Here is a 25,402-nt window from a genome sequence, read left to right as displayed (position 1 = left end):
TTGACACAAAATTTTACATGTGTATTAAGAATGTAAAGAACATATAATTTAACGGTTAGATTTTCAAAACATGTAGTAATATTTATTTTATTGAGTAAAATTATAGTTTTAAGCTATAACTAATTTTGTAACTAAACTTTGTCTTATAAAAAATGAACTGAAATCATTCCAAGAGTGTGTGTATTATAAATAGATATGCCTGAACTTAGAAACCCTTACTTGTAATAAATATGAGAATATTCTATAATTATTCCTCTTAGTCTCTTACATTATTATTTTTATTATTATTTTGATGAATATTTCTTACATTATATCTTGTGGCAAGGATCACCTGGAGCAGGCTGCTTTGTTCCAAAAAAATGCCTGTAAATGCGTGATGTCCATTACAATTTGACTAGTCTCCGTTGAATTTTCAGCCACACAAGCCACCGAAATTCTCTCTCTTAAAGTCCATCTACGGCATAAATGCAATGGTGCGTAGTATAAAAAGTCACATACCTCTACACCTTAAAGTCTACATTTCACACTAGCTATTTATTTGACATTTACATATATAGTTCATCTTGCACTAGTGGGTGATTAGCAAAGATTTCGAGAGTGAACTCATGGCGAAGAATGATGTCAAGCTTTTGGGTGCATGGCCTAGCCCATATGCGTTGAGGGCTCGGATTGCCCTTAACATCAAATCTGTAAAATATGAGTTTCTTGAAGAGACATTTGCACCTAAGAGTGAGCTTCTTCTCAAATCCAACCCTGTTTATAAGAAAATCCCAGTTCTGATTCATGGTGACAAGCCCATCTGTGAGTCCCTAGTCATTGTTCAATACATTGACGAGGCTTGGACCTCTGGTCCCTCCATCCTCCCTTCTGATCCTTGTGATCGTGCTATTCATCGATTTTGGGCTGTCTATCTTGATGAAACGGTACGACGCTTTTCGTTTTGATGATTTCCATCGATCTCAATTCTTAATATGTCTACTGTTATTTTATGTCTAGTTGTTGATTTTGTGCTTCTGTGTTGGACCTTGCATGCATATATCATGATAATCATATGGTGCAATTCTCTCTCAATTATATTTTCTCTTGGTGGGAGAGATATGTTTCAGTAGAGAATTATTAATTAAATCAATAAATCGTATTTGGATAAGAGTGCGACTTAAGGGTGTGACTCTTGGAATTGGTATATAACTGTCATAACATATATGTTTTTTTTTTTTTTTTTTTCCCAAGAAGTATATACTTGCCTATAAATACCACTGGCCATTCATTTGTGAATTATTTTTAAAAAGTCATTATGTTAGAAAAATGTGACAATTCAAATGAAAACTTGTAGCTTTTATTTTCTATAAATTAAAAATTAAGGGTCTAAATCATAGTTAAATTCATGATTTCGTAAAACTTCTCTTTATAATTGTTGTCTATTGTTGATGACTTTGTTGTATTCTAAAGGTGAATTGCTCTTAATCAGACTGAAAACTCTTTCGAGGAGGAGCAATTTTCACCTTAAAAATATTTTCAACACACCTTAAAGGTTTTTTTTTTCCTGATCATTATCAATAAATTTCCTCTAGTGCTTTACAAGATCATGTGTACATGGTTGATATAAATGCAAGTTGATGCCATGCTAAGCCACAAGGATATTTTGTAAAGATTTAATGAAGATTCATCATGTAGAGAGACTATGTGATTACATTCTTAGTGCGTGGAAGTCAGGTTTCCATCTGTTTCGATGGAAAAAAATAATTTTCAGCATTTTCTTGTGTCAGTATTTTTTTTTTTTTTTTAAGTTAAAGGAAAACTATTTTTTAATTTCTTATAGTTAACTTAACAGGAAATAGAGTTGTTTTTCACTATTTTTTTTTCTCTGAAAAACAACTCTATCTCAAGCAAAGAGATTTGACTTTTTTTCAAATCTAAATAAGGAAATTGAAAAAATAACTCATTTTAAGGTTGATACTAAACATAGGAAAATTATTAATTTTTTAGAAAATACTTTTTAAAAAATGATTTATTTTTTGAAAAATGTTAATGTCGAATCAAACAAGATTATAGTTCATTTGTGTTGCATATCATTTTTTTTTTTTTTTTTTTTTTTTTTTTTTTTTTTGCACATAAACTTTTTCAGTTATTATGAATTTCAAATGGGTGCAGTGGTTCCCTACCATGAGAGGCCTTTTGGCTGTCCAAGGAGAGGAGAGGAAGCCCTTGATGGATCAACTGAGTGAAGGGATTGTGCTGTTGGAGGAAGCATTTGGGAAATGTAGCAAAGGAAAGGCTTTCTTTGGTGGAGATGGAATTGGGTACCTTGATATTGCGTTTGGGTGCTTCTTGGGCTGGCTCAGGGTAGCAGAGAAGATTACTGGTTTGAAGCTGCTGGATGAAGCAAAGACTCCTAGGCTGGTCAAGTGGGCTGAGAGCTTTTGTGCTGATGCTGCTGTTAAGGGTATTATGCCAGAGACTGATAAGCTTTTAGAGTTTGCTAAGGTTCTTGCTGCTAAAATGAGAGGGGCCCCTCCTAAGAATTAAGTTAATTTGTGTGAACAACTTTAGTGTTGATCATGGAAGTGGCTGATTCTCAATAAAGCAAAAAAACCAAACATCCAAAACACCCAAACACTCCACCAGCCTATTTCATTTCATGTAGCCATACTTCTTCCCCTAGTGTTTCTTTTTCTTCTTCTTCTTTCCTTTTCTTTTCTTTTCCTTTTTTTTTTTTTTTGGTTCTCTTTTCCTTTTACAATCAATGGAAGAAAAAATAAAGATATTATTAGGTCACAAAATTATAAATTGCACACTCAAATTTTAACTAAAATTCAATTCAAGCATCTAATTTTATTTTCGTTCAATTCAAACTTCTAAGTTCCAAGACTATTCAATTAAAGTCTTCCATTAGTCTTCGTTAGTAATGCTCTGTTAAATTTTACTTTTTGAGTTATTAGCTTTTCATTTAAAAGCCAAAAATTATTTTTTATTTTTAAAAATAATAATAATGGAAGTAGTTGATTGAGTAATTTTGAAAGGTTGATTCTCCACCTAAGAACTGAGTTTGTGTGAACAACTTTAGTGTTGATCATGGAAGTAGTTGATTCTCAATAAAAACCTTCTTTAATGTTACTAAACACTCCTCTACCCTATTTAATTTATGTTGCCATACTTCTTCCCCTGTTTTTTTTTTTTTTTTCAATATTCTTTTTTCATTTACAATCAATGGATAGGGTCCATATAAATTTTTTTTTTTTTTAAAAAAAAAATCTATGAAAGACCAGATTAGTTGAATTAACCTAAATTTTTTTTTTTAAAAATGGAATTGATTGGAAATCGATAACAAAATCTTTGCTCCAATATGCGAAGAACCAGAGTATCATTATCATCACAAAGGCTATTTTTTACAGGAGAATTAACACCACCCGCCATACACGAATTAATAGCTTGAAACTTGTTTTAGAAAAAAAGATTTAGTAGTTTAAAATCAATTTGTAAAGAATATATTATAAAGGTTCAAACAAAGACAAAGATGTATAAAAGAATCACCATCACGTGGCCCCACATACCCTATGTTCTAGGGTTTTCCAAATGATGTTACAAATTTTGCCCTTCCCAAATACTTATGAGCACGTTTGGTAAACTATAATAGACAATGTAATATAATAGTTATTCCTATAATTTAGCAATTTTATAATTTGATTATGTTTTTATTACAAGAAATAATCATTCTTTATGAATAACTATTTTTTAAAATGAGAAATAATTATTTATTTCGAAAAAAACTATAATCATGATTTTAAAAATCAGACCAAACAAAGAACTAAAAAAATGATTGGTTTTGGGTTCTCTAGTCTAATTAAGGTCTGACCAATAGTCTAATTGGTGATGTCATAAAATATACAAATAAAATAAATTCATAATCTCTTATTAAATTGGAAAATACATAGATTTTCATAAATTTCATAACATTAAATTTATTTTCTCTTTAATCTTACTCTTTTTTTTTTTCCTAGTAAAATTTATAACTCTTTAAACTTACTCTTTAAACTATAACACTAATTATACTGATGAAAATTAAAATTTATTTTGATAGGAAATGTATATACCAATTTTTATATTTGTCTCAAAATATATTTTGATTATGGTGTTGAAAGGAAACTTAGTAGTTAGAAATGTAAAGTTTCAACCTACGGTATTCACTCCTAATGATTATCTATTCTATGACAAAAAATTTTATTAATTGAACTAACTGGAATCCATTAATAGTATCTAATCTCTTTTTAATCTTTCTATTAAAAAGTAGTTAGTACTAAAGGGTAAAGACAAATATCTAAGGCTCTTTCTAATCTTTCTATCAAAAAAAAAAAAAAAAGTACCAAAGGCCCAAAGCGCTACAAAAGAACATATGAGTCCATAGTCCAAAACAATTGATACAGGTGAAAAAAAAAAACACACACACGCAAACACAAACACAAAATAAACAAACAAATAAAAAAAAAACGTGAAAGTAGTGGCCAAACAAAACGGATACAGCAAAATATATCTCAGCAACCTAAGCATTAGCAAAATATAAATGGCCATTTTATAGCATCAAACCATTAAAAAAAAAAAATTGTTTTATTTTATTTTATTGTGTCTCCCTTCTTTTTTAGCAGGTTAATTGTAAAAAAAATTACAATCTAGCTACAATAACATTTATAAGTAAGATGTTATTGTAGCAAGTTGGTATTTTAAAAATTGTTTTTTTAATTGTGTCTCACTTTTCTTTTTTCTTTTCTTTTTTATTAATATTTCTGATTCTTCTTCTTCTTCTTCTTCTTCTTCTCTCTCTCTCTCTCTCTCTCTCTCTCTCTCTCTCTCTCTCTCTCTCTCTCTCTCTCTCTCTCTCTCTCTCTCTCTCTCTCTCAAATCTGAAACCTTATGGTTGGACATGAACACCATCACCAAGCCACCATGGTTGAACCCACTATGACCACCCATTGTCTCTCTCTAATTTTCTTATCTTATTTTCTTTTATTATTTGATTTCTTTGTTGATTGTTAAGTCGTGAGTTTGTTGTTTTTATGGGATTTTTTTATTTGGGTTTGGGGTTGTTATGGCTGTGTGTTTGTGCTCTATTTAGGTAATACTTGAGAGCTTGGATACATTGATGGCATGGGTCAAGTGGTGGTGGCAGCATGGGTCGTGTGGTGGAGGTTATATTATAGGTTGTGTGGGTTGTGTGGAGGTTATGGGTTGTTTGGCGGTGACGTGGGTAGTGCGACATGGGGGTTATAGGTTGTGGGTCATGTGGGTTGTGAGTTTTATGGTGTGGATTGTTGCTAAGTTGTGGGGTGGTCTCGTGATGGTGGCATGGTCGTGTTAGGTTTGGTGTGGGTTATGGGTTTTGGTGGTGGGTGTGGTGTTTGGTGTGGTGGTAGTTGTGGTGGTGGTGTGGAAAAGAGAAAGATGTGGTGGTTTGGGTTTTGGGTTTTGTTTAGGTACTAGGTTTGAGTATTGGGTTTTGTTTGGGTTTGAATCCATGGCTGCGGTGGTGGTGGGTGGTGTGACTGGGTTGCTTGGCAGTGGTGGTGGATGGTTGAGAGAGAGACACAGAGTAAGAGAAACAGAGATGGAAGAGAGAGAGAATGAGAGATGTGAGATAGATATTTTTATATTATTTTATTGTGTAGTTAATTTCTATATATTAAAAGAATTTAGGAAATTAGTTATTGCCTATTTTACTTCCAAAAATATCCTTAATTAAAATTTTTTTTTGAGAAACAAATTTTTTTTTTTTGCCTAATTTAATTAACTTATTATTATTTCTAAAACATAACCAATAAGGTTAAATTTGTAAATAAAAAAATTAAAAAAATATATTATTTTTTTAGAAAATATAATTTTATAAGTAAGATATTTCTTAAATATAGATCTTAAATTTTATTATAATATATAATTTTATAACTTTCTCTCATAAGGTGAATAATAGGATAAGCATGCCTAAAGACCAAACATTGGGCGACACATTTTGTTGGTAAGAAATGGGAAATTAATACATACATATATATATATATATATATATATTTATATATATAAAATTTAAGTAAAAATTTAAATGACAAGTTACAATTTGACCTTAGTGACTTCTAAAATCTTAAACCTCTCTATTTTTCAATTATTTAAATAGGGTTTCAAAATCATTTTCTCTTGTCGAGAAGTTAATATCTTTTATATGATCAAACTGTAATGTCTAAGAGCAACATAAATGCAAAATCATGTTCTCTTATCGAGAAGTTAATATCTTTATATGATCAAACTGTAATGTCCAAGAACAACATAAATGCCATTGGCAATGTAAATTTAAGTCCCAGACTACCATACTCCTGGTCCTACCTGAAAGTCCACAGTCACGCTCACATGTCACACCTAATTCCAAAACTTACCTACTTTTACGTTCCAAACCAAACTAGTTCACTTCCTTTGTTTGATCACTTATTTCATTCACCATTTATATTTATTTCCCACAAACGTACACACACTGATACACAACCAGATCAACTTGCATAGCTTGGTGATTGGCAAATCTCTGATACCGAACTCATGGCAAAGAATGATGTCAAGCTTTTGGGTATATGGGCTAGCCCATTTGTGATGAGGGCTCGGATTTCCCTAAACATCAAATCTGTAAACTATGAGTTTCTTGAAGAGACAGTTGGGTCAAAGAGTGAGCTACTTCTCCAATCCAACCCAGTTCATAAGAAAGTCCCAGTTCTGATTCATGGTGACAAGCCCATATGTGAGTCCCTAGTCATTGTTCAATACATTGACGAGGTTTGGACCTCTGGTCCCTCTATCCTCTCTGCTGATCATTATGATCGTGCTATTCAACGATTTTGGGCTGCCTATCTTGATGATAAGGTACAAGTTTTTGTTTGATTAATTATTTCCCTCTGATAACATTTCTATTATTTTAAGTCTCGTTATTTTTTTTTTTTTTGCTAAAATTTAAGTCTCGTTATTTTTTTTTTTTGCTAAAATTTAAGTCTCGTTATTATTATTACAAAGGCAAAGGCACATCATAAAATCCATTTAACGTGTAGTTGTTACTTTATGCTTTTGCGTTAGACTAGAACATTGCATGTATATATAATGTGGTGCTAAAGAAAAGGGGGAACAAATTCATAATTGACAGGGGGAAGGTGAAAGTTGGGTTAATCGCGACAAATTATAGTTTGGTTTTTTTATTACGATGATATAAACGTTTCATTCTTGAGAGGGACGGCTTGATACATTTGGGGGCTTAAGACAAAAACTAAAATTGAGACTTTTTATATATTTAAATATGACATAAAAAAAAAATTACTTAAATTCTACTATCTTGTTTTAGATGCAATATTATTACTAATTAACATGAACAATGTAGATTTCTTTTAGAAAGTCTGTATATACAAAAAATTGACAAAACTTTCACACCTGTTGATATGGTAGATTGATAGTGATAAGTAAAAGATGAATATTAGTGGTGGACCTAGGTAAAAACTAATAAAAGTTTGTCAACTCAATTATTGTGGAAAACAATGTGAATTTTTTTTGTGTATTGCTTTTTTTTTTAGATGTGTTATATTCACAATATTTTTGACAACAAAGCCTAATTGTTAAGTTGTTACTGGTTCTAATTTGAACTTACTACTGAAATTATTTATTTTGTTATCAATAAGTAACAACCTCTAATAACCTACTACTTAGGAATTGTTGTAAAAATATTGTGAAAAATGTTGTGAATGTAACATTTCTACTTGATAAAAAAAAATTACGTAAAGGCTAATATTTGAGCTTAATTAAATTAAAATTTGGGGCATTTTTTCTACTTGAGGCCTTAGACGACCGCATCAATTACTTACATTGTAGAGCCAGCACTGATTCTTGAAACATATATACATTATATTTGTGATATATTTATGCAGTATATATAATTAATGTAATGTAAAAAAAGAAATTATAACCATTTGAAATCCATGAGATAACCTAACAAGCTGACAGTAATTAAGAAGAACCCTTTGTTTTACCCTTGGTTTGGTGAACAAAAAAATTACAATGATAGAGGTGTCCTATTGATTAAAAAATGTGATTATGTGCAGTGTAGAGATGTGCGATTAATGTATTAGTGTAAAGAGTTGATTCAAGGCAGGAGAACAAAAAAGATAAAGGTAGATCTAAAATTACATTAGTAAAACTAAGAAAAAATGACATGAAAATTATATAAAGACTATGATTTCAAATAAAGTAGAATGATAAAGAAAAAAGATATAGATATGCTAACTCTAATTAGTCTTTTGAGGATTTATAATCAATTCTAAAATTTTAAAATGGTGGAACTAAGGCTTAGTTGATGTTTAGTGAACAAAGCATAAAGAGTAATTCAATTCATTGTAGGCATCCCCATTCACCTCCTTGGAAACTAGAAAAGAGGATAAATTTCATTATGAATACAAGGTCTTTGGAGTGTGAAAAAAGAGTTAGTAAATGGTAAATTGTTAATGGTACGTAAAAGGTTGATTTCAATGGTGAGTCTAGATAAAAACCAGTAAAAACTAGTCAACCTTAATTATTATGAAATTTTTAGTGTATCTTACTCTTGTAATAAGATTTTTGTATACAAAGGCTGCTATAATATCCTGGTTGATGGCTTGATGCCATGCCTAAGCCACAATGATTTTTTGTAAAGATTTTATGATGACTTATGATGTAGAGAGCCTATTTGATTAGTATGTGGAATTCAAGTTTAAATATAGATTAGTAGGTTTATAAATAGCGGCGGAGCCAAAAAAATTTCTCAAGGGGGCCAAGTCAAATATATAATTGTATTTCGGTAGCTTTAACTATCTCAAAATAAATGTGTATGACTTCATTTTTGGAAAAAAAAATTATATATTCTTATAAATTTATACTTTAAATGCTCCTACAATTAATGACTTATATACGACAAAAAAGTCAATATTAAAAGGAAAATAAACTATATACGACAATAAATTAAAAAGCATGTATATATATATATATATATGTATATATATTTTAAATGAAGGGGATGACCTAAAATTTACTCAATATTATCTTTTTTGGTGCAGTATTTAATTTTCCAGTCATTCTTTATTTCAAATTGGTGCAGTGGTTCCCTGCCATGAGACGCATTAGGGGTGCCCAAGGAGAGGAGAGGCAGGAGTTGGTGGATCAAGTGGTTGAAGGGCTTGCTCTGTTAGAGGAAGCATTTGGGAAATATAGCAAAGGGAAGGCTTTCTTTGGTGGAGATCAAATTGGGTTCATTGATATTGCTTTTGGGTCCTTATTGGGCTGGCTGAGGGTGACAGAGAAGGTGGGTGAGGTGAAGTTGCTTGATGAAGCAAAGACTCCTGGGCTAGTCAAGTGGGCCGACTGTTTTTGTGCTGATGCTGCTGTTAAGAGTGTTATGCCTGAGACAGAGAAGCTTATTGAGTTTTCTAAGTTTCTTATGGCCAAAATGAAAGGGGCTCCTTCTCCTAAGAATTAAAGTTTCTGTGAACCGCTTTAGTGGTGATCATAGCTTTATGGCCTATGTTTTGTTGTATTTGCTAAGAAATGGCCTTTGGTTCATGTGGTACCTGAGAAAATGTAACGAGAAATAAATTAACATGATGTAGTGTGAACTAAGCTGTTGTTTAAGTAATTACCTTCAGAGTTTTGCATGTAAATGGTGCTACTCCTCCCACGTTCTTGGTGGATTCACCATAAATGTGAAAGAGATTAAGGAGTATCATTTTACAGTACTCCACGTCAGGACTTTAAATGCATTAAATGTTTTGAAAACTACTTTAAATGTATTAAGGGTGTGTTAGAATACTGCTTATTTTGTTGAAAATTGAAAATACTGTAGTAAAATAATTTTTAAATATGTGAATAGTACCGTAAGATCCATTTTTAATGAAAGTTTTATTGAAAAAAGAAGTTTATGAGTCCCGTAAACAATACATGGATTCGCTAAAAAAGAAAAAAACGCCAATGCACGTTCTTAAAAAAAAAAAAAAAAAAAAAAAAAAAAAAAGGCCAAAACACAGACTGGGTTTGTTTCAGGTGTACCCAAACGGGTACTAAGTCCCAGACTACTGTACTCCTAGTCCTACCTGAAACTACGTTAAATGCTTCAAGTCCCAGAGAACCATACTCCAGTACTACCTGAAAGTCCACATTCACGCTCTCATCGAATTCGGAAATTTAGTTACTTACCATAACAAATTAGTTCACTCCCTTTGTTTGATCACTTAATTATTTCATTCACCATTTATATATATTTCCCACAAACGTACACACACTGATCGACACACAGAACCAGATCAACTTGCATAGCCTGGTGATTGGCAAATCTCTGAGACTGAACACATGGCAAAGAATGATGTCAAGCTTTTGGGTGTATGGGCTAGCCCATTTGTGATGAGGGTTCAGATTTCCCTAAACATCAAATCTGTGAACTATGAGTTTCTTGAAGAGACAATTGGGACGAAGAGTGAGCTACTCCTCCAATCCAATCCAGTTCATAAGAAATTCCCAGTTCTGATTCATGGTGACAAGCCCATTTGTGAGTCCCTAGTCATTGTTCAATACATTGATGAGGCTTGGACCTCTGGTCCCTCCATTCTCCCTTCTGATCCTTATAATCGTGCTATTCAACGATTTTGGGCTGCCTATCTTGATGATAAGGTACAAGTTTTTTGTTTGATTAATTATTTCCCTCTTATCAACATTTCTATTATCTTAAGTCTCATTATTATTATCACAAAGGCAAAGGCACGTCTTAAACTCCACTTAACGTGTAGTTATTTGCATTTGCGTTGGACTTGAACGTTGCATATATATATAATGTGGCGCTAAAGAAAAGAGGGAACAAATCTATAATTGACAGCAGCATCAGGAAGGTGAAAGTTGGGTTAATTAATCACGACAAATTGTAGTTTAATTTTTTATTATGATGATGATATAAACATTTTTTTCTTGAAACATATGTTATATTTGTGGCATATTTATGCAGTAGATATAATTGATATAATGTAAAATAAGAAACTATAAAAGCATCCACATTGGTGGAGCTATAATTTTAGCTATTTGGTACTACAAAAAGTTACTTTATCTATTTTACCTTATCACTTTACAAACAGCCAACATCAGTAATTTTATTTTAACTTTCAACACAATAAAATAATATAAACAATACAATAAAATAATTTATCCACTATAATAAAATAATATATCTTCTACCACTAAACAACAAAAAAAACACCTATTTATTATTTTTTCTCACTCTTCATCTTTATCTCTCTATCTTCCCTCTCTTCAACCCACAGCCCCTCACGACACCACTACCATCACCACCACTCATTGTTGTGTCAAACCAAACTCAGCCACCAACTTACAACCAAAAAACTAGGGGAAAAAAAACCAGTAAAATAACCTCCAAGAACAATCCAATCAATACAAATAGCCCACCACAACCTAATCAAAACCCACACAACCTACCGACCCACACCCACAATCACTATTATGGTAGCCTCAGGCTCAAAAAAAAAAACCAACAACCAACAGGCCACACCGCCAATACCAACCTTCCATAGGCCATAACACAAACACAAACCTAGCAACCCCAAATTAGCCACAATAGATCGGCGATGGGGTTTGGGTCGGCAACATGGGGCAAGGGAATGTGTCGGTGAGAGTTAAGCTTCGAGGGTGGGCTAGCGACGATGAGAGGATAATGACTCTTAGCAGTTGAGTTTCAGGGGTGGGCTTGCGGCAATGAGAGGATGATGACTCTCAGCAGAGGTGAGAGTTGAGAGATATGAACTGTTGGGTAGAGGAGAAAAAAATAATAATAAATAATATTTTAATAGGAGGTGGGAATAAAAAATTAATTTTTTTTTTAGCTTTCAACTACATTGCACTGCCATATATAGTTGTGCACTATAACTGTGTAGGTAAAAATTTTACCTATACCACCACCAATGTAGCATCTTTTTTGTATATGGTGGTGCTAAAAATAGCTTTTTAGCACCACCATTGTGGTTGCTCTAACCATTTGAAATCCATGAGATAACCTAGCAGGCTGACAATAATTAAAAAGAACCCTTTGTTTTACCCTTGATTTGATGAATAAATAAATTACAATAATAGAGGTGTCCTATTGAGAGAGAGAGAGAGAGAGAGAGAGAGAGAGAGAGAGAGAGAGAGAGAGAGAGAGAGAGAGAGAGAGAGAGAGAGAGAGAGAGAGAGAGAGAGTCCTTTGTGTAAAGAAAAGGACTTTTTGGAATTCTCTGGAATGAAACTTGTATTCACAAAAAAAAAAAAATAATAAAAGCACCAAATAAACCTTACACATTGATTTGCTCTTTAGGGGCCATTTGGTTGGAGATTTCTAGTATTATTATTTAAAATGATGTGAAAACTATAGTTTAAAAAATGTTGTGGAAATGTGTGTCTACAATATTCATAAAGTAAAAAATGTGTTTGGTACCATGTTTTAAATAACATGTTTCAGTGAGTGAAAAAAATATAATTGTGTGTTTAGTATGAGTGTGTTTCATTAAAAAAAAAAAAATTGACAAGCATAATACAATTTTTTTTTTTTTTTTTTTGAAGAGAGAAAGAAGTCAATTTATGTTTTGTCACATCAAGTGGGCCCCATGATTTTCAACATATTTACAAAAATGTCATTGAGCAACGTTGTTTTAAAATTGAAAGCTGGTGGAAAAGTTTTCTAAATTTAGTGTTTAAACACTCTAAAATGAGTAACGTAACTCAAACACTCCAGTAAAAAACACTCTTAACAAGTACTTTTTTTTTTTTTTGGCTCATAGTTTTCATTGTTTAAACGCTAAAATTTGTTGTTCAAACACCCTAACCAAATAAGCCTTTTATACATCATAGCAATCAGTTATACAAGCCCAGAACATAGGCGGGAAAGTAGGAAATCTAACTAACTAAAACAGTAACAAACTAATGGCTAAGAAGGAAAACAAATAAAATTACAACACATGTTCATCTAACCGCCTGAGTCACGTGCCAGCAACTGAAACTTCATTTAACAATACAACATCATTTTTCCCTTTAATTGCTTCTTTTCTTTGATAGAAAGCGATGCCGTTTTCTTCAGTTCCTTCTTCTGATTTCTTGTTTCAGTTTTGACACTATGAGATAGTTTGATTGTGCAGTGCAGAGATATACGATTAATGTATCAGTGGAATGGGTAAATTCAAGGCATGGGAACAAAAAAGATAAAGGTAGATCTAAAATTGTAAACTAGGGAAAAATGATATGGAAATTAAGGAGGTAATATAAAGACTATGATTTTAGATAGAATAGAATGATAAAGAAAAAAGATATAGATATGCTAACTTTAATTAGTCTTTTGAGGATTTATTACTAATCTTAAAATTGTGGAACTAAGGCTTAGTTGATGTTGTTTTGTGAACAAAGCATAGGGAGTAATTCAAATATTTCTTTTATATACATTGTAGGCATCTCAATTCATCTCCTTGGAAAAAACTAGTAAAAGCTTGCCAACTTAATTATTGTGAAATTTTTAGTGTATCATTACTCTTGTAATAAGATTTTTGTATAAAAGGCTGCTATAATATCCTGGTTAATGGCTTGATGCATACCTAAACCACAATGATCTCTTGTAAAGATTTTATGATGACCTATGATGTGGAGAGACTATTTGATTACATTCTTAGTATGTGGAATTCAGGTTTAGATATAGATTAGTAGGTTCATAGTGGTGGAGTCATAAAATTTTCTCAAGGGGGAGCTAAGCCAAATGTATTATTGTATTTCAGTAGCTTTAACTCTCTCAATATAAATGCATATAACTTTATTTTTAGAAAACAACAAAAATTATATATTTTTATAAATTTATGCTTTAAATGTCCATAAAATTAATGACTTATATATGACAAAAAAGTTAATATTAAAAGGAAAATAAAGAAGAGACTACAATAAATTAAAAATCACTTATGTATATATATTTTTTAAATGAAGGGGGCATTATTTATTTATTTTTTGGTACAACATTTAATTTTTCCAGTCATTCTTTATTGCAAATTGGTGCAGTGGTACCCTGCCATGAGACGTTTTAGGGGTGCCCATGGAGAGAAGAGGCAGGAGTTGCTGGATCAAATGGTTGAGGTGCTTGCACTGTTGGAGGAAGCATTTGGGAAATATTGCAAAGGGAAGGCTTTCTTTGGTGGAGATCGAATTGAGTTCCTTGATATTGCTTTTGGGTCCTTCTTGGGCTGGCTGAGGGTGATAGAGAAGGTGGGTGGGGTGAAGCTGCTTGATGAAGCAAAGACTCCTGGGCTAGTCAAGTGGGCCGAGAGGTTTTGTGCTGATGTTGCTGTTAAGAGTGTTATGCCTGAGACAGAGAAGCTAATTGAGTTCTCTAAGGTTCTTATGGCCAAAATGAAACGGGCTCCTCCTCCTCCTAAGAATTAAGTTTCTGTGAACAATGTCATCAAAATATATATATTAATAAGCTTCTGTGAACAACTTTGGTGTTGATCATGGAAGTAGTTTTATGGCCTATGTTTTGTTCTATTTGCTAAAAAATAGCCTTTTGGTTCATGTAAATGCAGTGAGAAATAATTTAACATGATGCAATGTGAATTAAGTTATTGTTTAAATAAGAATAAAGTTTAGTTACAAAATTAGCTGTAATATAATGTTATAACATTTTTTAATAAAATAAACATTATTACATATTTCAAAAATCTAACCGTTGAATTGCATGTTCTTTACACTCTTAATACACATTTCAAATTTTGTATCAATCAGATATTATTTACTATATGATCTATAAGTTTATATTTTATGCATAATTTTAAACTACAAAAACTTGCAATTTAAATAATATATTAATGACATAGCTATTTTATCTTTAATTTTCTAGAAACTTAGCAAACATGAAGGATATAAGAAGAATGGGTAATCCAATAGTGGATTTGTCAAAATTCACCTCCAATAAAAAGATATTAAGTAAAGTTGATGTTTTAGACTACAACTAATTTTGTAACTAAACTTTATCATTTTAAGTAATTTCTTTTAGACTTTTGCATGTGAATGGTGTTCCTCCTCTCATATTCATAGCGGGTCTACTTATTAAATCATGGTAGACTCCAATATAAAAGTGAAAAAAAGAACTACCATTTTACTATCACTTACTCCAAGACCTAAAGTACATTAAACGTTTTAAAAACTACTTTGGAGAATCCATGCATCCACATTGGTGGAGCCATAATTTTAGCTATTTGGCTCCTTTGTGGCTCCACCAAATGCTGCTTTATCTATTTTACTTTTTCACTTTACAAAATATCCAATACCAGTGACTTTATTTTAGCTTTTAACATAATAAAATAACATAAATAACATAATAAAATATTATATTTACTGATGATGCAAAAAATCGTCAGTTGAACTCCTCGTTAATCCAAATGAAAGAAGGTGTTGGATTTGTCAAGAGACGAACCTGCAATAAGATATGAAATAGATAAAAAAGAAATACACTAGTGTGGTGTGTGCCAAAGGGCCTCCGATGATTAAGTTGGAATGGAATTCAATTGAAGTATATCACAAATGAATTTAACTTGGAAATAGTTTTTGGGATTAGAATCATCTACCTCTCTCCCTTTGGTTTGTGTGGGTTTTATTAGCTCTTGTCTTCATTGTCTAAATGAACATCTGCATTTATGGGATATGGACCGTTGGTATTAATGGTTGGCTTTTATTGTCTACCAACAACTACTCGTCCGTTATGCTCGTACGTTTAACTGTCTTGGGCAATGAATGTCTTTTATTGCTTTGTCCATCAATGATTTCCATATGTTAGGCCATACATTAAATAGCATTAATTTATCTGTCGAGAGATGGACGATCTTAACACTCATCAGTAATGAATGCAGAGGCATTATAGACTTCAATGGTCTTTTACCCATTACCTCAAAAAAAAAAAAAAAAAAGGTCTTTTACCCATTGGTTCGTCAGTTACACTTTTGCCTATCTGGCGCATTGACCGTTACTCATTAGTAATGAATGTAGTCGTTCATCTCATGGACCGGACGACGATAGCTTGATGGACGATGTTGTTTTTCTCTTCTTTTGCTATATGATGGACAAGGGTGATTTTTCTCCTCTTTATCTACTATAATAAACAATTAATTAATTTATTATTTTTTCTTTGTTCTTCACCATCTTCAAGCACTCACGACAGTGCCACCACCACCAGTGGCAAATCTTTGAGACTGAACTCATGGAAAAGAATGATGCCAAGCTTTTGGGTGTATGGGCTAGCCCATTTGTGATGAGGGCTTAGATTTCCCTAAACATCAAATCTGTGAACTATGAGTTCCTCAAAGAGACAACTGGGTCAAAGAGTGAGCTACTCCTCCAATCCAATCTAATTCATAAGAAAGTCCCAATTTTGATTCATGGTGACAAGCCCATTTGTGAGTCCCTAGTCATTGGTCAATACATTGACGAGGTTTGAACCTCTGGTCCCTTTATCCTCTCTGTTGATCATTATGATCATGCTATTCAATGATTTTGGGCTGCCTATCTTGATGGTAAGATGCAAGTTTTTTGTTTGATTAATTATTTCCTTATAATCAACATTTCTGTTATTTTAAGTAACATTATTATTATCACAAAGGCAAAGGCACATCATAAACTCCACTTAATGTGTGTAATTGTTAATTTATGCTTTTGTGTTGGACTTGAACATTGCATGTGTGTGTGTGTGTGTGTGTGTATGTGTGTGTGTGTGTGGGTGTGTGGTGCTAAAGAAAAGGAGGAACAAATCTATAATTGACAACAACATTAGGAAGGTGAAAATTGGGTTAATCACAATAATTTATAATTAGATTTTTATTATTGTCAGATATTAGCTATGATATATTCCATGTTGAATATGCTTGAATAGATGCGGAAGAGAGAAGCATAAAATAGGAACACAAGAAAACCAAGGTTATGTGATTCAGCCTTACGGTCTACGTCCACGGAGGAAACCCTTAAAAGCTACATCTTTTTTTGATATTATATAAGAGTGTAGTACAAAACCTGTATTATAATGAACCATAACATGGTTATATATAGTAGACTAAACCCTAAACTAATAGACATCTAGTACAAGTAAAAAACTTGGTTTGCACATAAAGCAGAATTAGGTTTGGGCCTATGCTAATGGGCTAATATAAAGTAGAATTAGATTTGGACCTATATTAATATATCTCTAACAATTATGATGAAGATATAGACATTTTAATCTTGAAACATACGTTATATTTGTGACATATTTATGCAATAGATATAATTGATGTAGTGTAAAATAAGAAACTATAACCATTTGAAATCCATGAGATAACCTAACAGGTTGACAGTAATTAAAAAGAACCCTTTGTTAAACCCTTGGTTTGGTGAACAAACAAATTACAACGATGGAGGTGTCCTATTGAGAGAGTCCTTAGAGAGAGTTTGATTGTGTGCTGTGTAGAGTTGAGTGATTAATGTATCAGTGGAATGAGTTGATTCAAGGCATGGGAACAAAAAAGATAAAGGTGGATCTAAAATTACATTAGTAAAACTAGGAAAAAATGACATGGAAATTAAGGAGGTAATATAAAGACTATAATTTCAAATAGAGTAGAATGATACAGAAAAAATATATAGACTAACTCAAATTAGTCTTTTGATGATTTATAACCAATCCCAAAATTGTAAAATTGTGGAACTAAGGCTTAGTTGACGTGTTTAGTGGGCAAAGCATATGGAGTAATTCAAATATTTATTCTATATTCATTGTAAGCACCCCAATTCACCTCTTTGGAAACTAGAAAGGAGGATAAATTTCATTATGAATACAAGGTCTCTGGAGTGTGAAAAAGGGGTATTGCAAATTGTTTAATGGTAGGTAAAATATTGATTTAAATGATGGGCCTAGATAAAAATAATAAAAACTAGTCAACTTAATTATAGTGTATCTTGTCTCAAAACATATATATGGTGTATCTTACTCTTGTAATAAGATTTTTGTATACAAGGCTGCTATAATATCCTGGTTGATGGCTTGATGCCATGCCTAAACCACAATAATTTTTAGCAAAGATTTTATGATGACCTATGATGTAGAGAGACTATTTGATTACATTCTTTGTATGTGGAATTCAGGTTTAGGTATAGATTAGTAGGTTCATAAGCAGTAGCGAAGTTAAAAATTTTCTCAAGGGTCCAAGTCAAATGTATCGTTCTATTTCGGTAGCTTTAACTCTTTCAATATAAATGTGTATGACTTTATTTTTGGAAAACAACAAAAATTATATATTTTTATAAATTTATGCTTTAAATGCTCCTAAAATTAATAACTTATATACAACAAAAAAGTCAATATTAAAAGGAATGAATTAAAGAGCATGTATATATATATATATATATATAAACAAAGTTTAGTTACAAGATCAGTTATAGCCTTAAGCTACAAACTCACTCAATATCTTTTTATTGGAGGTAAATTTTGACAAATCCATCATTGGATTACATTTTCTTCTTATATCCTTCATATTTACAAAATTTCAAAAAAATTAAAGATTAATAGCTATGTTATCAATAATTTTTTAAATTACAAGTTTTTGTAATTTAAAATTATGTATAAAATATAAGTTTATATATTATATAGTAAATAATATCCGATTAATACAAAATTTGACATGTGTATTAAGAGCGTAAAAAATATGCAATTCAGCAGTTAAATTTTCAAAATATGTAATAATATTTATTTTATTGAGTCAGTTTGTAACCTTGTGTTACAATTAATTTTGTAACTAAATTTTTTCATCTACATATATATATATATATATATATATATATATTAAATGTAGGGTGATTACTTAAAATTTACTCAATATATAAATGTGGGGTCGGGGAACTTATGATCCCGCCCACGCCCTATTAGGGCTCAGGGCCCATGCCGAGGAGGGTGTGTGCCGAAGACGAATGATGAAAGGCCGAGGTGTCAAAGGGAACAGCTAAGGATGACCCTATCCTCGGCACTTTAGGACTTCAAGGGGAAGAGCAACGTCTCGATGAAGGCTATCCCCAAATAGCCCCCTGAAGGGGATGCGAGTAAAATGGGGCCCACGTGGAGGTACAGTGCAAAATTGGTTCAAGGTAAACATGTCCCCTTCCGCATTAAATGCACTCGCCAGCGTCCTAACCATGTTAATGAGAAAAGACGTCTGGACAGTGTAACTTCGATCATCGTAACTAACAGAAAGCAAGAGGGGACAGCTGATGGGATGAGTATAGAAGTAGGCACCTGCCTGACCAACAAGTGGAGGGTTAAGATCAATCAAGAATAGCTATATAATGTGAAGGCTAATGCACCAAAGGTTGGCTGGAAAAAATGGCCAAAAACTAGAGCCTTCCAGCCCGCCTCCAAGAGAAGAACTCCTAGGGTGAACACGATTTAATTATGTATGAACACCACCAAAAACCCACTGTCTTGTGACCAAGGCTTAGCCTTTCAAACCCACGCTCTATAAATGATATTGTTTGGGCCTTTTTACGTGCGAACCCAACACTATTACGGGTCGTTACAAATCGTGTCCTCACAATTGGCGCTGTCTGTGAGAAAGGCTTGTGTGTTGGCACAGGCGGTAGGTCGAGATAGTCCCCTTATCATTTCTAACAGTCGGTTGTAGTGTTCTAGCGTAAAATTCCACTAGGGGTTATGTTTCTTTACTAGGGGCTGTGCTTCGTAGTGTAAGCAACACGGATGGTTCTAGGGGCTTGGCCGAGGAGCTAATTCCCCGTAAACCAAGGTCCCATGCCATAGTCGAGGGGTTAATTCCCCCAACTACTTATCAAAATCAAGTTTTGGATAGAACCAAGGTATTGCATGGTCCTCGGACTCAAACCTATGGGGAAACCAACTACTTATCAAAATCAAGTTTTTGACAGAACCAAGATATTGCATGGTCCTCGAACTCAAACCTATGGGGAAACCAACTACTTATAAATATCAAGTTTTGGACAGAACCAATGTATTGCATGGTCCTCGGACTCAAACCTATGGGGAAGCAAACTACTTTAAAGAAACCTGGGTACTAAGCAGGACTTAGCAACTATACGTGACATCTAGGATGATGCCTATATCTCCATTGAATGAGGGTCAGAAATGAATTCAAGGCTCTGCAGGTGCAGGTAAGCTAACGTTTTGAAACATGATTCTAAATTTATCGCATGCACAACTATTCATACGCGTTAAGATAAATTAGTTCAAAATTCATAAACAATAGTAAATATCGACAAGGGCAACTAACAAGTAACCAAAAGGAAAAAGGAAGAAAAGGATTTCATATATACATGTTCAACAGGTTCAAACTACTAGTAGATTACAAAATTTTCAAAATGGAAAAGAAACAAGTTAATCGTTAAACTAAAAACAAATACGAAGCCTGGCCAGGGTTTCTACTTCTTTAATTTTGCGTCGGCCACGCCCTGGGAAGGCGGAACGGGATTAGCTTCAACGCCTTGGAGGATAGTCCCTTCTGGGGAAGGCTGAATAGGGTCAGTGTCGGTACTCTTGGGGACCACAGCAAGAGGAATTTTCTGTAGGGGCTGGGCAAGTATGGCTGGCTCCTCAGCATTAGGCATCTGAGTGCCAACCACGGGCTCAGCAACCTCTTTGGGTACCTCGAGATCCGTACGCTGAGATATTTCTATCACATCCTAAAGTTCTCACTCTTTAAGCGTCTCGCCAGGAGAGGCGCCGACTTATACAGTTTCCGACTGAGTGACCCCTTCCTCGGGTTGGTCTCTCACAACCACGGAGCTGGTGGAGGTGACCTCACGGATGGCTGTAGGGTAGAATATGTTCTCCGCTTTCCACAAATCGGATGAAGCATTCACCCCAGCTCGTTTCAAGGCCTCTTCCTAAACTTGGGAGCAGTAAGCCTGCATACTCCAGAAATCTGGGCTTTAAGGATGGCTTGGGTTTCAGCTACCCCCGCATTATAACCATCATCTTCGGCCGTTTCCTTGGCAGCCTCAGCCTCGTTTCTGGCAAATTCGGCCTCCCGCTTGGCCCTTATGGCTTCGTTACGGGCATACTCTGCCACACCTTTGTCATGCTCTGCTGTGACCAGTCTTTTATTTAAGTCATCAATCAACTCCTTGGCTATTCGCAACCGATCCTCAGCTTCTAGCAGACGTTTTATTTGATCCTCGGCCTGTTTTTGAGCGCTAGCTAAACCCGCCGAGGCACTATCCCTTTCTCGGATAGCGTTTGTTAGGGCAGTCTTAGCCTTGGCAAGGTCCTCCTCAGAAGCTTAGAGAGTCCACGCAGCAACTAAGCGTTTGGAATGTTCATTCTCGGCCGCCTTACTTTTATTGTTCACCTCTTCCTTCATCCTATAGATGGCCTGGAGAGTCTGTCAAGGGAAATAAATACATCATGAATGACAAATCGGGAGTGAGAGTTAATAAAGTTTTAAGTTTCAAGAGCCTTACCATGCCCAGGTACCTCTTCGTACTGAGGAAGACCTCCTGCATCCTCATTTTCTTCAACCCATCCATGTCAGTGGGAAGTAGCATGGTTCTCCCTAGTGCGTTTGCCACGTAACCAACCTCGCCATCTCCAAGGTCCCTCATGGACGCGGTTTCCAGCAGTGGACCCCCGTGGAGCATTGGGGCGGGAAGCCAGGCGCTTGGCAAGGATTGGGCCTCAATCCCCTTTCCCTTGCCTTGGGAAGGTTGGACTTCAGTCTCCTTACCCTTACTTTGGTGCCCAATCTTTAATTGCTTCGCACGTGGGGCTTCCTTCCTCTCCTTAGAAGGTTGAGACTTTCCCCCATCCATGGTTTCCTTACCCTTGGGACTCCTCTTCCTCTTTGAATCAGTGCTCTCCGGCCGAGGAGGCAGAGCTGGTGGGGGAGAAGCAGGAAGTTTAGGGCGAGGGGATTGTGGCTGTGAATTTGAGGAGGATAACCTAGTTTGAATAGCTTGGGGCGGAGGTGGTGGAGAAGGAGCATTGGATTGTGGCGTTCCCTGCGTAGACCTTTCCTAGTTGACCCTCGAGGAGTTCGAGTAGGGTGGTCGGGGGCTTTCTTTTAAGTCCCATCTTGGCTTGAGAAGATGTGCTTACTGATGACAATTCCGCCTCGAACAAGACTGGGTCACCTATGTCACCAGGAGGATCCTCGGATTGGTTGGCTAGGTCAAATACCCCAAACCCTTCCTCGGGCTGATCTAACTTGCCTTCGTCCTCCGCTACTTGATGAGATGAGGAGAGGTCCACCAGTGGGATGCTCTCTAAGACAGATGGTATTTCGGAGATTAAAAATCCTGTCTCGACCACGGTGATTTTCGGAAGTCGAGGATGGCTGACGCTGATCACGTGCCTAGCGTCGGCAAATGACTTCTGAACAGGGGTGTACCCTAATATTTTATGAGCGGCTCGGACTTGACCATCCCCGTCATTTATGAAAACTGCCGCTTGTAGAACAGTCTCTAGGTCCACCCGGTTAACTAAGTGAAAATGCCGTTGATAAGCATGTGGATCTACAAAAGAAAAACACATAAGCATGGTTAGTTACTAAATCATATCAGATTAGAACGGCACAAAGGGTTAGCGCCCTTCCATTCCCTACACCCCACCTGGTTCTCCTTCTACTATAGGGCACGGATTGCCATCATGCCATTCACCGGAGACGATTAGGAAATCCTTGTTTAACCCCTTGTTGGAATCAGGGAGGCATTGAATTAGTCGAACCCTTTCGTCTCTCGTTTTCATGTAGTAGGATTTCCCCTTCAAGTTTTGGAGATTATAGCACCAATTCACGTTGTGGTGGGTCAGCCTTAACCCCATCTTTTCGTTTAAAGCATCCACGCAACCCAGAATCCTAAACATGTTGCCGATGCACTGGGTGGGAGCTAATCGGAAGTGTCTGAGGTAACCCCTCGTTACCGGCCCCATAGGAATTTTCATACCCACCTCTACAAAGGCGAGGACGGGAATCACTACCTCGCCCGTTTTCCTCTTATAGTGCCACTCCCCCATCTTACAATGCCTCAGACTTATGTTGGGAGGAATCCTGTAATCAGCGATGAACTTATTCATCGCCTCTTCAGTATCGACTAATTTCCTCAATCTCGATTTAGCCATCTCTATGATTTACTAAATTAACTCAACCAATGACGGGAAAAGGAAGGGAACCAGAGAAAAATAAACCCAGAAAAGAAAAAGTACGAGTTAATGGAGGCAGGAAACTTACATAAAGGAGGAAAGACGCTTCGGACTGGCTTTTTGTGCTGGAGATAGACTTGAGTTTGGGCGAAAGTTCAGATGAACCTAGGGTATACGCGCTAGAACTCTTAAGTGCGAAGCTGAAGAGACAGATCCGTTTTAAAAAATCTTTTATACTTTCTAGGGTAATTGCACAAATTTTCCCGCCCATAAAGACCAAGGGATCACTACCGTTCGATCTTCATCATGCCGTAGAACGTGGGAAACACAGAGCCGCCCGTATTTAATGAGGCCACGTTTTGCCTTCCAAGGGCTCTAGAAACATGTCTCGGGCAGATGAAAAGTCTCGGGAACCGATAGGTGACAAGGATTGACAGGCATTGGCAGATGTCTGATGTCATCAAAACCCTCCTATCCGTCCGAGGAGTCGGATAGCAGGATTTTGAGGGGCTATTGTGGAGCCGGGGAACTTATGATCCAACCCACGCTTTATTAGGGCTCAGGGCCCATGCCGAGGAGGGTGTGTGCCGAAAACGAATGATGAAAGGCCGAGGTGTCAAGGGAAACAGCTGAGGACGACCCTATCCTCGGCACTCCAGGACTTCAAGGGGAAGAGCAACGTCTCGATGAAGGCTATCCCCAAACAGCCCCCTGAAGGGGATGCGAGTAAAATGGGGTCCACGTGGAGGTACGGTGCAAAATTGGTTCAAGGTAAACACGTCCCCTCCGCATTAAATGCACTTGCCAGCGTCCTGACCATGTTAATGAGAAAAGACGTCTAGACAGTGTAACTTCAATCGTCGCAACTAACAGAAAGCAAAAGGGGACAGCTGATGGGACGAGTACAGAAGTAGGCACTTGCCTGACCAACAAGTGGAGGGTTAAGATCAACCAAGAATGGCTATATAATGTGAAGACTAATGCACCAAAGACTGGCTGAGAAAAATGGCCAAAAATCAGAGCCTCCCAGCTTGCCTCCAGGAGAAGAACTCCTAGGACAAACACGATTTAATTATGTATGAACACCATCAAAAACCCACTGTCTTGTGACTAGTTTCAAACCCACGCTCTATAAATGATATTGTTTGGACCTTTTTACGTGCGAACCCAACACTATTACGGGTTGTTACAAATCGTGTCCTCACAATAAATAAATATATATATATATATTTTTTTAGTACAGCACTTAATTTTCCAGTCATTCTTTATTTCGAATTGGTGCAGTGGTTCCCTGCCATGAGACGCATCAGGGGTGCCCGAGGAGAGGCAGGAGTTGGCGGATCATGTGGTTGATGGGCTTTTTCTGTTAGAGGAAGCATTTGGGAAATACAGCAAAGGGAAGGGTTTCTTTCTTGGAGACCGAATTGGGTTCATTGATATTGCCTTTGGGTCCTTATTGGGCTGGCTGAGGGTGACAGAGAAGGCGGGTGAGGTGAAGCTGCTTGATGAAGGAAAGACTCCTGGGCTAGTCAAGTGGGCCGAGAGTTTTTGTGCTGATGCTGCTGTTAAGAGTGTTATGCCTGAGACAGAGAAGCTTATTGAGTTTTCTAAGCTTCTTATGGCCAAAATGAAAGGGGCTCCTCCTAAGAATTAAGTTTCTGTGAACATCTTTAGTGTTGATCATGGAAGTAGCTTTATGGCTTATGTTTTGTTGTATTTGCCAAGAAATGGCCTTTTGGTTCATGTGGTTCCTGAGAAAATGTAGTGAGAAATAATTTAACATGATGTAGTGTGAACTAAGCTGTTGTCTACGTAATTCCCTTTTTAGACTTTTATGTGTGAACAGTGCTACTCCTCTCACATTGAAGTGGTTGTATTCATTAAATTGTGGTGGGCTCTAAAGAAGGGAGTACCGTTCATTCTACTCCATCACCTAAAATGCATTAACTGTTTTGAAAACTGCTTTGGAGACTTTTCTATAACTCAATTACACTTCTCTTAAATTTAATTATGTGACGAGTTATGAGTGATAGGATTATAAATTTATATAAGTTTATTATTTTTTTTTCATCATACATAACTTGTCATTTGGACAAATTATAATAAAAATTATGACAAAAATTATGGTCCTATCATTTTATTTATATGAGTCCGATTAATGCAGGCATACATTAATAAAATCCTATT

At 35.3% G+C, this 25,402-nt stretch overlaps 3 protein-coding genes and 1 pseudogene across 3 annotated transcripts; all 4 read left to right on the top strand.

Moving 5' to 3' along the window:
- Positions 1-500: 500 nt before the first annotated feature.
- Positions 501-2,683, top strand: LOC115982963 (glutathione S-transferase U17-like). Its single transcript, XM_031105730.1, has 2 exons — positions 501-923; positions 2,152-2,683. Exons 1-2 carry the CDS (start codon positions 606-608, stop codon positions 2,524-2,526), a joined length of 693 nt encoding a protein of 230 aa, XP_030961590.1. The 5' UTR covers positions 501-605; the 3' UTR covers positions 2,527-2,683.
- A 3,762-nt stretch (positions 2,684-6,445) lies between these two features.
- LOC115982962 (glutathione S-transferase U17-like) lies at positions 6,446-9,692 on the top strand. The gene is made up of 2 exons (XM_031105729.1): positions 6,446-6,885; positions 9,134-9,692. The coding sequence occupies exons 1-2, from the start codon at positions 6,568-6,570 to the stop codon at positions 9,509-9,511; spliced, it is 696 nt and encodes a 231-aa protein (XP_030961589.1). The 5' UTR covers positions 6,446-6,567; the 3' UTR covers positions 9,512-9,692.
- A 556-nt stretch (positions 9,693-10,248) lies between these two features.
- LOC115982961 (glutathione S-transferase U17-like) lies at positions 10,249-14,628 on the top strand. The gene is made up of 2 exons (XM_031105727.1): positions 10,249-10,695; positions 14,098-14,628. Exons 1-2 carry the CDS (start codon positions 10,378-10,380, stop codon positions 14,476-14,478), a joined length of 699 nt encoding a protein of 232 aa, XP_030961587.1. The 5' UTR covers positions 10,249-10,377; the 3' UTR covers positions 14,479-14,628.
- A 1,660-nt stretch (positions 14,629-16,288) lies between these two features.
- On the top strand, positions 16,289-25,115 carry LOC115982964 (annotated as a pseudogene).
- Positions 25,116-25,402: the final 287 nt, after the last annotated feature.

This window comes from Quercus lobata, chromosome 3 (assembly GCF_001633185.2).
Source record: "Quercus lobata isolate SW786 chromosome 3, ValleyOak3.0 Primary Assembly, whole genome shotgun sequence".
Taxonomy (NCBI): Eukaryota; Viridiplantae; Streptophyta; class Magnoliopsida; order Fagales; family Fagaceae; genus Quercus; species Quercus lobata.
This window is presented reverse-complemented; position numbering and strand designations above follow the sequence as displayed.